At 62.8% G+C, this 9,901-nt stretch overlaps 1 protein-coding gene across 4 annotated transcripts; it reads right to left on the minus strand.

The window, feature by feature from the left end:
- Positions 1-1,336: 1,336 nt before the first annotated feature.
- Positions 1,337-7,967, minus strand: LOC125091661 (melanoma-associated antigen 8-like). Of its 4 annotated transcripts, none has more exons than XM_047715410.1 (3): positions 7,938-7,967; positions 2,627-2,709; positions 1,337-2,465 (listed from the first exon to the last, which is right to left on the minus strand). In XM_047715410.1, exon 3 carries the CDS (start codon positions 2,442-2,444, stop codon positions 1,443-1,445), a length of 1,002 nt encoding a protein of 333 aa, XP_047571366.1. In that variant the 5' UTR covers positions 2,445-2,465; positions 2,627-2,709; positions 7,938-7,967; the 3' UTR covers positions 1,337-1,442. The 4 variants fall into 4 exon arrangements, with proteins under 4 accessions (XP_047571366.1, XP_047571367.1, XP_047571365.1 ...); XM_047715411.1 differs by lacking the exon at positions 7,938-7,967 and adding an exon at positions 5,899-5,931; XM_047715409.1 differs by lacking the exon at positions 7,938-7,967 and adding an exon at positions 5,443-5,504 and having other exon boundaries at positions 2,652-2,709.
- Between the last annotated feature and the right edge of the window lie 1,934 nt (positions 7,968-9,901).

Below are 9,901 nucleotides of genomic sequence, written 5' to 3' on the forward strand. Positions count from 1 at the left end.
AGGCAGCGAGGGCTCCCCCAGTCCAGGGGGAACAGGGCTGTCCGGGACGTGCGCATTCCCCGCTGTCGTCCACAGGACGTTCGTGGAGACGGTAGGAATAAAGCCACTGAACCTTCACCGCGTTCAGATACCCTGTGACAGGGCCCGGCACGCTGTCCCTTCAGGCCACAGGACACTCACTCGGCCTTCCCCACAGCCCAATGCAAACTGCTCCCAGCATTTATCCATTTAAGACATCTCTCCCGCCCCCAAAGCACCCGATCCCCAAAGAGGGCCACTGTCACCACCCGGCTTCCCCGTGACCAGCAGCACAGAAGCGATCATGGGGCCCCTCAGGACACAGCCCTGCCACCCGGGCTGGGTCAGGGGCATTTCCAGGGCAGTGCTCGCCTCGGGAGCAACACCCCCTCACTCTGCTTCCGCTTCATCTGCAGCTCCAGGGCCCGCCTGCCCACCTTCGTGCCAGGACCGGGACTGCCACACACGGTCCCCTATGGCTGGGACGCGTCCTGCTTCTAGCGTCCTCCGCGCTCACCCGCAGGGCCTTCCAGACAGTAGAACTCAGCCCATGTCTAGGGATCGAGGAGCCAGTGAGCAGAGCTCCCTCTGTGCCGAGAGGACGCTTCTCCTCCTTTCTTGAAGAACCAAGCCAGGGCAGGAGCCCCGTGTGCGTGTGTGCCTCTGGCATTTACACCATGACCGCCGGCGGGGCGTCAGAGAGGCCAGAACCCACGCGCTTCTCTTCCCCCATTCCTGACCCCCTTCCCCTTCCCCTTCCCTTCTTTCGCCTTCCCAACCCATCCCGAGGCCCAGCCCTGTGATTCTGGCCCAGAACCCAAAAAAGGAGGCAAAGTGTCTAGGCTGGTCTCTAGGACATGGCAAAAATCCTTTGTGCTTCAAGGCATTTTATTTATTTATTCGAGAAACAGCACACAGAGAGGGAGAGGGAGAAACAGGCCCCACTGAGCAGGGAGCCCGATGTGGGGTGAGATCGCAAGATCCTGAGATCCTGGCCTGAGCTAAAGGCAGATGCTTAACCAACGGAGCCCCCCAGACGGCCCCGGGACATGACAAAACTCGTAACTCTTGAACTGGGTCAGGACAAACGCTGTGTTGGGGGATGTCACTCACACACTCAGCCGCTGAAGCCAACGAAGCCTCCTATAACAAGGAAGCCCCCTGGAGAGCTTCGCCAGGGACACCAAGCTCTGAACTTGGGAGGCATCGCAGGGAACCGCCCCCCGCACCCCCCAAAGGAGGCTCTTTGCCCTGCATTTCCCCCCAACCCTCCCTGGCCCTGCACTGCTGAGAAATCCCAGGGCTCTCTCTTCACACACACACAGGGAAGAACCAAGAAACGGCCTCACTCCGTGCCCAGCGCCCCGCAGGACAAGCTGCCGACCCCGCCGGAGCCGGGACCGCACCACAGCCGCCCCTGGGCCTCAGGCCCCCTCTTCCTCATGGCTCACAGCCTCTTCAGAGGGGGCCAGGGAGGGAACCGGCAGCCCGGGATAGACTCGCAGCAAATACTCCAGCACCTGCAACCTGCTGGTTTCCGCGTGGGCCCTGGGACCCCACAGGAACTCGTAGCGGGCAGGGTCACTGCCGGGCACCTGCCGGTACTCCAGGTACCCTTCCTGCACCCAGACATTGGTCAGGAGCTCCCGGGGCTCCCCATAGATGATGTGCTCCTCGCCGGCATACACCCCCATGACCCCCAGCGCTTCCCACACCACCTCCTCGAGGGCACGGTCGCCCTCCAGGAGGATCGCCCCCAGGAGCACCACCAGGAAGCCGGTCTTGGGCGCGCCCTGCTCAATGCTCAGCATCGCGTCGCAGGTGAGGCCCAGGACGGGGACCAGGACGTAGGAGTGCTCGCTGGGGTCCACTTCCTTCACCTCCACGCCGAACACCAGCTGCATGCACTTGGACGCCTGGCCCAGGATCCCGGGGAAGGCGTCCTGCTCATCCTCGCCGACGATCGCCAGCATCTCCGCCTGGCTGGTCGGCTCCTTGGTGAGATACTTGAGGAGCAGGAACCCCACCAGGTCAGCTGTCTTCTCCTGGAGCACGTCTGAGAGCCGAGGCTCGGCTTCTTCGGACTCCTCCCAGGTGCTGGACCCCTCCTCATCTGAGCTGCTGGAGCCCTGGTCGGGCAGGCTCCAGACAGTGGCTGCCATGGCCGCGGGCGAGGGGCAGGCCCTCTGAGGGCTCTGGGGAGGACTCGGGGTCCCCGCAGCAGACCCCTCCTCCGGGGGGCCCAGAGACAGGGCAGAGCAGGAGAGGGACGGGACGGTGGACTGGGAGGAGGCAGAGGCGGAGGAGGGAGGTAGGGCCTCCACCCCTCCAGCCCCGCACTGCTGTGCCTCCTCCAGGCCCTGGCCTGGTCCTGGTCCAGGGTCTTCCTCCAGCTTCCTCAGCTCACTCCTCTGACCCAGGGGCATGGCGTTGGTGTCGGGCTGAACCTGAACACACATGTGCGCGGCTCCTCAGGGTGCAGCCCAGCCAGCAGAGGCCCGGACGTCCCAGAGCCGACAGTGGGCTGCGTCGCCCATGGGTGCCCAGGGTTCCCCTCTGGGTTGGGATGGGCGAGCCCCTGGCTCCAGGCTCAGAGCAAGTACCTCACCTTGACCACTGGCACTCACCTGCACCGTGATCCCAGGGACTCCTGCCTCACACCGAGGGCTCAACAGCCCCTTCTCGACGACCCTGGGGGATCAAAGGAGGAGGCACCTGACGGTGCAGACTTACAGCACAGGCCCGGGGCCCAGGGCACACAGGAGGGCTGGGTTGGACTCCCTGAGTGGGCCACCCGTCCAGGCTGGGCGGTCCCCTCCTTGGCCTCTCGGGGGACTTCTTTCCCCTGCCAGGACCTAAGCCCCACCCCGCTTGGCCCAGAGGCCAAAGGGTCCCAGCAAGACCACGCAGCCCTGAGCCTCCGGGAAGGAAAGCGAGGGGGTCCACATCTGGACCGGCCTGCATTAGGTCTACAGGGCTCGTCACGGATCTCCAGGGATGGCCGAACGTCGGGTTCCGTCTATACTGGATGGGTGCGACCCGCTGTCTATACCTTGACCCCTCGGAATGCCTGGGAAAACTCCCTGTGCTGACTGGAGGCCACCTTCCTGGTGTCGAGGCCTCATCTCATGGAGAAGCCAGGAGGAAAAGCGAGGAGAAATCAGTCTGCCCACCGATGCCCCGTCTCCCCACCGACCCCCGTGTCCCCATGGCTGACAGAAGTGTGAGGGCAGGCCTGGGCCCTGGGGATCCAGTTGTGGGAGGCATCTCCTCATTTCCCACCTCCACCCGTGCCTCCTCCACTGACCAAAGTCCAGACCCTCAGGCACAGGCCCTCCCCTCCCAGAGCCCAGGGATCTGGGGACCAAGAGGGGCTGCGCCTGACAGACCCGGCCAGGGTTCTCAGGGCGGTCAGGGAGAGCTGGCCAGATTTCTGGGCCATCCCCTCCTTGTCCCAAGGGGTGGGTTGGGAGCCCTCGCTCCTGCCTCGGGGGTCCCCACATTGACTCTTGCCAGGACCAGGGCCTCCTGTGTGTCTGCCAGGTGGGCTTCCTCGGATGACCCGACTCCGACCTCTCCCAGCATGGCCCTCGCCTCCCTGAGAGCTCCCAGAGGAGGGTGAGGAGCCACCACGCCCATGTCCGAGGGTCCATCCCCCACCGTCCGCTTCCAGCAAGATCCCAAAGGGCTGGCGGTGGGGACCGACCCCTCTGTCCTGGGATGGGGATGCCCTCAGGCTCCCGGGAGGCTAATCCTCCTTCCTGCCAGGGCCGGCCCTTCCACCCAGCCCCCAACCTGAGATAGAGGCCAGGTGCCCCTCAGCCCGAGACCTCACTCCCCGAGGTCTCCCCACCTTCCAGCCCATGAGACAAGTGAGCATGCCTGCCACTTTGGGCCACCGCTGACCGATCCTCCCTGGGCTGCCAACAGGGCAAGGCCGGACTCCGGGGCACTGGCTTCTTTGCTGAGAGGGGAGGACCGGGTCCGGCCAGTCCTCCCCCAGGGTCCTCATCCTCACTCCCAGAAGGACCTGTGACCCTCCTCCCCACCCCGTGCTCCACACTCACACCCTCACGCACACAAGCCCACCACACCCCAGGCCCTGTTCCTTCTCACCACAGCCCGCAGTCTCTCACACCCGGATGTGGACATCAGGACAGGCATGTGCTCCTCCTACACTGGGGCCTCCTCTCCGAATTGAACGTGCTGGGGACCAGGATGCCTCAGTCCTCCCTCTGGTCCTCACCTTCCAACACAGCAGGCCCGCCGTCCGCCCGGGAGATCTTGAAGCCTGACGCTCCCACCCAGACCCCCGGGTCTGGGAGACTTGGTGGGAATGCAGGGCTCGCCCTATGCGGTCATCTGTCCCTGGGGCCTCCTGGGACCAAATCTGGTCTCTGTCCCCAATCCTGCAGTCCTCCTTGCAGTCCTCGCCTTTCCCCCCAGCAACACACGGCCCATCTCCCCCCTTACGCATTCTTGAGCGGCTGCTCCATCCTTGTGACCACCGGTCCTCAGAGGCCCTGAGGCTGAAGTGGCCATGCACGGCGTGGGATCGCCCACCCCAGGAGCCTCCCGTGGCTGAACCAAGGCGCGGTCCAGCGGGCTCCCTGGGGACTCCCTCAGGTCCTCTCGCCTCGAGCCCTAGCGGGTCCCGGGCCTCTCCTGTCTGCTGTCCCGGGGCCGGTGCTCCCACACCAAGGCTATCGCTCCCCTCAGCCCACTGGCTCAAGTCTGTGACCACGATGTGCAGCGGCGAAGCCCAAGATTTCCCAGGGCTGACCGCGGGGGCTGAGATGAGGCGTCCAGGTCTCTCGGGCCTTCTTCCCCTTTCCAACGGGGCTCCCTGGTGCCTATGCCTTTGTCTGCTGTACTGCCTGTGGATCGGCTCACAGACAACGGGGCATCCAGCCTCTGGGAGACCCAGGTGGGCGAGTGAGGGACACACACACACACACACACACACACATGCACATACGAACACAAATGAGGAATCCGTGTCCTACACTCAGACTTCTAGGGGCTGACTCTGGTTTGGGGTCCAGGCTCCCTCAGACCTCCCTCTGCATCCTCACCGTGAAGCCCAGCAGGACCTGGGCTGCCCCCTGCCCCTCTGAGCAACCGAGCCTTCTGCCAAGGTCCCCAGTGTCTCTGAGAGCTGGATGCGGAAGTCCGGACTCGCCACGTGCTCCCATCCCCCTCTCGGAAATTCCCCGACTCTGGGCTAGACTCCAGGCTCCCTCAGTCCTCCCTCTGTATCCTCACCGTGAAGCCCAGCAGCACCTGCCCCCACGTCTTTGCCCACCCGAGGGAGGCCCTTTTCCTTCGGCCAAGGTCCCCAGTCACTAGAGAAACCCTGATGCGCGAGTCCCACCCTAGGGGATACGAGACCCCCATCCCGCCCAAATGCCTTTCTAAACTGACCCTGGGAACCGAATGCTGTGAGGTCCCCTCTGGCCTCCCTCAGGGTTCATGCCGTGACTCCCATTCGCGCCTGAGCCCTGCCCTCTGAGGACCTGAGATCTGTGCCTTACACCAGGCCCTCCGTCACTCAGAGACCCGGATGCGGAAGTCCGGACTCGCCACGGGCGGGCTCCCATCCCCCATCACGGATCTTTCCTGACTGACTCTGGGCTGGGGTCCAGGGTCCCTCAATCCTCCTACATCCTCACCATGAAACAAAGCAGGACCTGTGCCTGCCCCTCTACCCCACTGAGGGAGGCCCCGCTCCTTCTGCCAAGGCCCCCAGTGTCTCTGAGACCCGGACTCGCCAGTCCCGCCACGCTGGCCTCGTGTCCCCATCCCGCCTGGAGAACTTCCCCAACTGGCCTTGGGACCTGACATCAGTGAGGTCCCTCTGTCCTGCCTCAGGGTTCATACCTTGAATCCCATTCACGCCTGAGCCCTCCCCTCGGACGACCTGAGATCGGCTCCTTACACCAGGCCCTTCGTCACTCAGAGACCCGGATGCGGAAGTCCGGACTCGCCACGTGCTCCCATCCCCCACCACGGACCTTCCACGACGGACTCTGAGCTGGTGTCCAGGGTCTCTCAGTCCTCCCTCTGCATGCTCACCGTGAAGCCCAGCAGGACCTGTGCCCTCCCCTCTCCTCGCCCCCCACCCAGGGAGGCCATGTTCCTTCGGCCAAGGTCCCCAGTCACTAGAGAAACCCGGATACGCGAGTCCCACCCTAGGGGATACGGACCCCATCCCGCCCAGATGCCTTTCTAAACTGACCCGGGGGCCCGAATGCTCAGAGGTCGCCTCTGTCCTGCCTCAAGGTTCATACCGTGGCTCGCAATCGCCCCTGAGATCTCCCCTCGGACGACCTGAGATCGGCTCCTTACACCAGGCCCTTTATCCCTGAGAGACCCGGATGCGGAAGTCCAGAATCGCCACGTGCTCCCATCCCCCCACCACGGACCTTCCCTGACTGACTCTGGGCTGGGGTCCTGGGTCCCTCAGTCCTCCTACATCCTCACCATGAAGCCCAGCACGACCTGCGCCCGCCCCTCTGCCCGCCTGAGGGAGGCCCTGCTCCCTCCACCAAGGCTCCCATTCTCTCTGGAGGCCCGGAGGCTCCAGTCAGGCCACCGGACCACTTGTCCCCATCCCGCCCAAGGGACTTCCCAGAATGGCCTTGGGAGCCGATGTCGGTGCGGTCCCCTCTGGCCTCCCTCAGGGTTCATACCGTGACTCCCATTCACGCCTGAGCCCTCCCGCTGACGACCTCAGATCGGCTCCTTACACCAGGCCCTTCATCTCTCAGAGACCCGGATGCGGAAGTCCGGACTCGCCACGGGCTCCCATCCCCCACCACGGATCTTTCCTGACTGACTCTGAGCTGGTGTCCAGGGTCCCTCAGTCCTCCCTCTGCATGCTCACCGTGAAGCCCAGCAGGACCTGTGCCCTCCCCTCTCCTCGCCCCCCACCCAGGGAGGCCATGTTCCTTCGGCCAAGGTCCCCAGTTACTAGAGAAACCCTGATGCGCGAGTCCCACCCTAGGGGATACGAGACCCCCATCCCGCCCAAATGCCTTTCTTAACTGACCCTGGGAACCGAATGCTGTGAGGTCCCCTCTGGCCTCCCTCAGGGTTCATGCCGTGACTCCCATTCGCGCCTGAGCCCTGCCCTCTGAGGACCTGAGATCTGTGCCTTACACCAGGCCCTCCGTCACTCAGAGACCCGGATGCGGAAGTCCGGACTCGCCACGGGCTCCCATCCCCCACCACGGATCTTTCCTGACTGACTCTGGGCTGGGGTCCAGGGTCCCTCAATCCTCCTACATCCTCACCATGAAACAAAGCAGGACCTGTGCCCGCCCCTCTACCCCACTGAGGGAGGCCCCGCTCCTTCTGCCAAGGCCCCCAGTGTCTCTGAGACCCGGACTCGCCAGTCCCGCCACGCTGGCCTCGTGTCCTCATCCCGCCCGGTGCCTGCCCGGACTGATCCTGCGGCCCGACCTCAGTATCGACCCCTGTGTCCTGGGCTCCCAACTCCCTCGGTGCTGCCCGTGCTCGGGCCCGACCCCGTCCCCCCTGGACTCCCTGGGACTCCCTGGGCCGCGGTCTTCCTGACCCGGCATCCTTGCCCTCCGACCAAGCTCCTCAGCCCCCTCGGGCCCCCCAGGCACCTTTCAGCCGATGCGCCCTGTGGCCACCCTCCCCAGGGGCCCCAGGGCCGGTCCGCGGCAGGGCCCGAGGGGCTGCACCAGCTCGGGGAAGGCTGAGCCCCACCGATCTCCCTCAGGTGCCGACACCCACTCCAGGGAGGGCCTGGGCCCGTCCCTCTGGGGACCCGTGTCCCCTGCCCTGGCCCCGGCGGGAAGGGCTCAGCCCGGTGGCGGTGCCAGGGGCCCCCTGGATCCCGGGAGTCCCCCCACGTCCCCCGCTCGGGGCACCCTCAGGGCAGGGTCTACCTGCACGCCTGGCTGCCGGGCCTGGACTCCTTCCCTCCGCCAACCTGAATCCGGCTTCCCACACGCAGGGCCTCGCCTCTCTCAGGCCTCGGAGGCGGAAGTCGGCGCTCGTCACATCCGGACCCCAGAGGTAGGGGTCCCCTAGGGCTGACAGCACCTCGGGCGGCGATGGGTCCCAAGTCGGAATCGTGGGGGAGGGGAGGGATTGTGGGCTGGGAGTGCGTGGGGAGCTCCCCTAACCACCTCCCTTGGACTCTAGCAGGCGGGGTTGGGGTCCCGTCCCAGCCCCCCGCTGATCCTGTGCTTGCGCCCCTCCCCTTCTAGACTCCCCCATCCTCCCCCCACCGTTCCCTAGTATGGAGGCACAGTGTGGAGTCTGGGCACTGTCACCACCCAGCTTCCCCGGTACCAGCAGCACTGCAGCAATCACGGGGCCCCTCTGGTTACCCCAGCCACCTGGGCCTGGCCGGGGGCGTTTCCAGGGCAGTGCTCCTCCCAGGACCCGCACCCCTTCTTCCTTCTTCTGCTTCTTCTGCACCTCTCAGGGCACCCCTACCCACCTTCCCAACAGGACCGGGGCTGCTAGACACAGTCTCCAGTGGCTGGGACACGTCCTGCTTCTCCTAGTGTCCTCTCGGCTCACCCACAGGGCCTTCCAGAGAGCAGACCTCAGCGCCTGTCTGGGTATCCAGGAAGCAGTGAGCAGGGCTTTGTCTGTGCAGAGAGGACGTTTCCCCTCCTTTCTTGAAGAATCAAGCCAAGGCGGGAGCACCCGTGTGTGTGCCTCTGGCATTTGTACAATGATGGCCAGTGAAGCATCAGAAACAAGAGCCCACACACTTTTCTTTCTCCAGTTCCAGACCCCTGCCCCTGCCTGCTCTCTTCCTTAAGCTTTCCAACCCATCTTGAGGCCAATGCCCTGTGATTTCCGTCCAGAGCCCAAACAAGGAGGCAAGGTGCCCCAGCTTGTATAGTGTTTGTGTTATAAAGGTATATACATGGAGATTGTGTGTGTGTGTGTGTCTGTGTGCGCGCGCGCGTGTGTGTGCGTGCACATGTGCGAGGAGATTATCCTTTTTTGTATTCTCGTGCTTTAACTAGCTCACTTGTACATATACTCTCCCACTGTTGCCCTTCAGCAACAGTCACTTCTCTTGTGACAGACCAAATGCCGGGGGTGATGTGGAGCAGCAGAAATTCTCACCCTTACTTACTGGGATGAAAATTGTTCGACCAGGTTTAAGACACTGACGTTGTTTCTTACACATATAGACATATTCTGCGGTATCATCCAGCAGCCATAGGAGTATTTCCCCAAAGAAGTTGAAAACTATGTCCACACAAGAACCTACGCATCGATGTTTATAACTGCCTTTCTCATAATTTCCTAAATACGGATGCAACGAAGATGTCTTTTAGTAGGTTGATGGATACACTCTAGGACATCCAGATAATGGAATATTAGGGGCCACTCAAAAGAAATGAGGTATCAAGCCATGAAAAGATATGGAGAAAACTGAGATGCCTATTGCAAAGTGAAATGGTCGATGTGGAAAGGCTCCATTTTGTATGTTTCCAATTCAATGACATTCTATAAGGGGACATTTATGGGACAGGAAAGCGATCGCTGGTTGCCCGGGGCTGTGTGGGGAGGAATAAATCGGCAGAGTCGTGAATATGCTCTGTGTGGTACTGTCCTGATGGATACATGTCATCCCACTTTAGTGCAAACCCACAGAAAACGAAAAGCAGATGTGAACATTAGTGGTACTTTGGCTATGGGGATACTTTGGTACTTTGGATGGTGGGCTTTGGATGACTATGATGAGTCACGGACCTTCCTCAGGGATGACCACTGTTTCACTCTGGTGGGGGATGTTGATATTATGGGAGTCTCCATAGGTGTGCGGCAGTGGATCAGTGGGAAATCTGTGTACTTTCCTCTCTGTCTCTGTGCACCTAAA

This window comes from Lutra lutra, chromosome X, assembly GCF_902655055.1.
Source record: "Lutra lutra chromosome X, mLutLut1.2, whole genome shotgun sequence".
NCBI lineage: Eukaryota > Metazoa > Chordata > Mammalia > Carnivora > Mustelidae > Lutra > Lutra lutra.

What these genes read in the sequence shown, in the direction of transcription:
- LOC125091661 (XM_047715409.1), bottom strand. Translation starts at nt 5,492, where the DNA reads ATGAACCCTGAGGGAGGCCAGAGGGGACCTCACAGCATTCGGTTCCCA. An exon ending in CACAGCATTCGGTTCCCAGG is followed by an intron (nt 2,710 to 5,442) that starts GTCAGTTTAGAA and finishes TTGATCCCCCAG; the next exon opens with GGTCGTCGAGAAGGGGCTGT. An exon ending in CAGGAGTCCCTGGGATCACG is followed by an intron (nt 2,466 to 2,651) that starts GTGCAGGTGAGT and finishes ATGTGTGTTCAG; the next exon opens with GTTCAGCCCGACACCAACGC.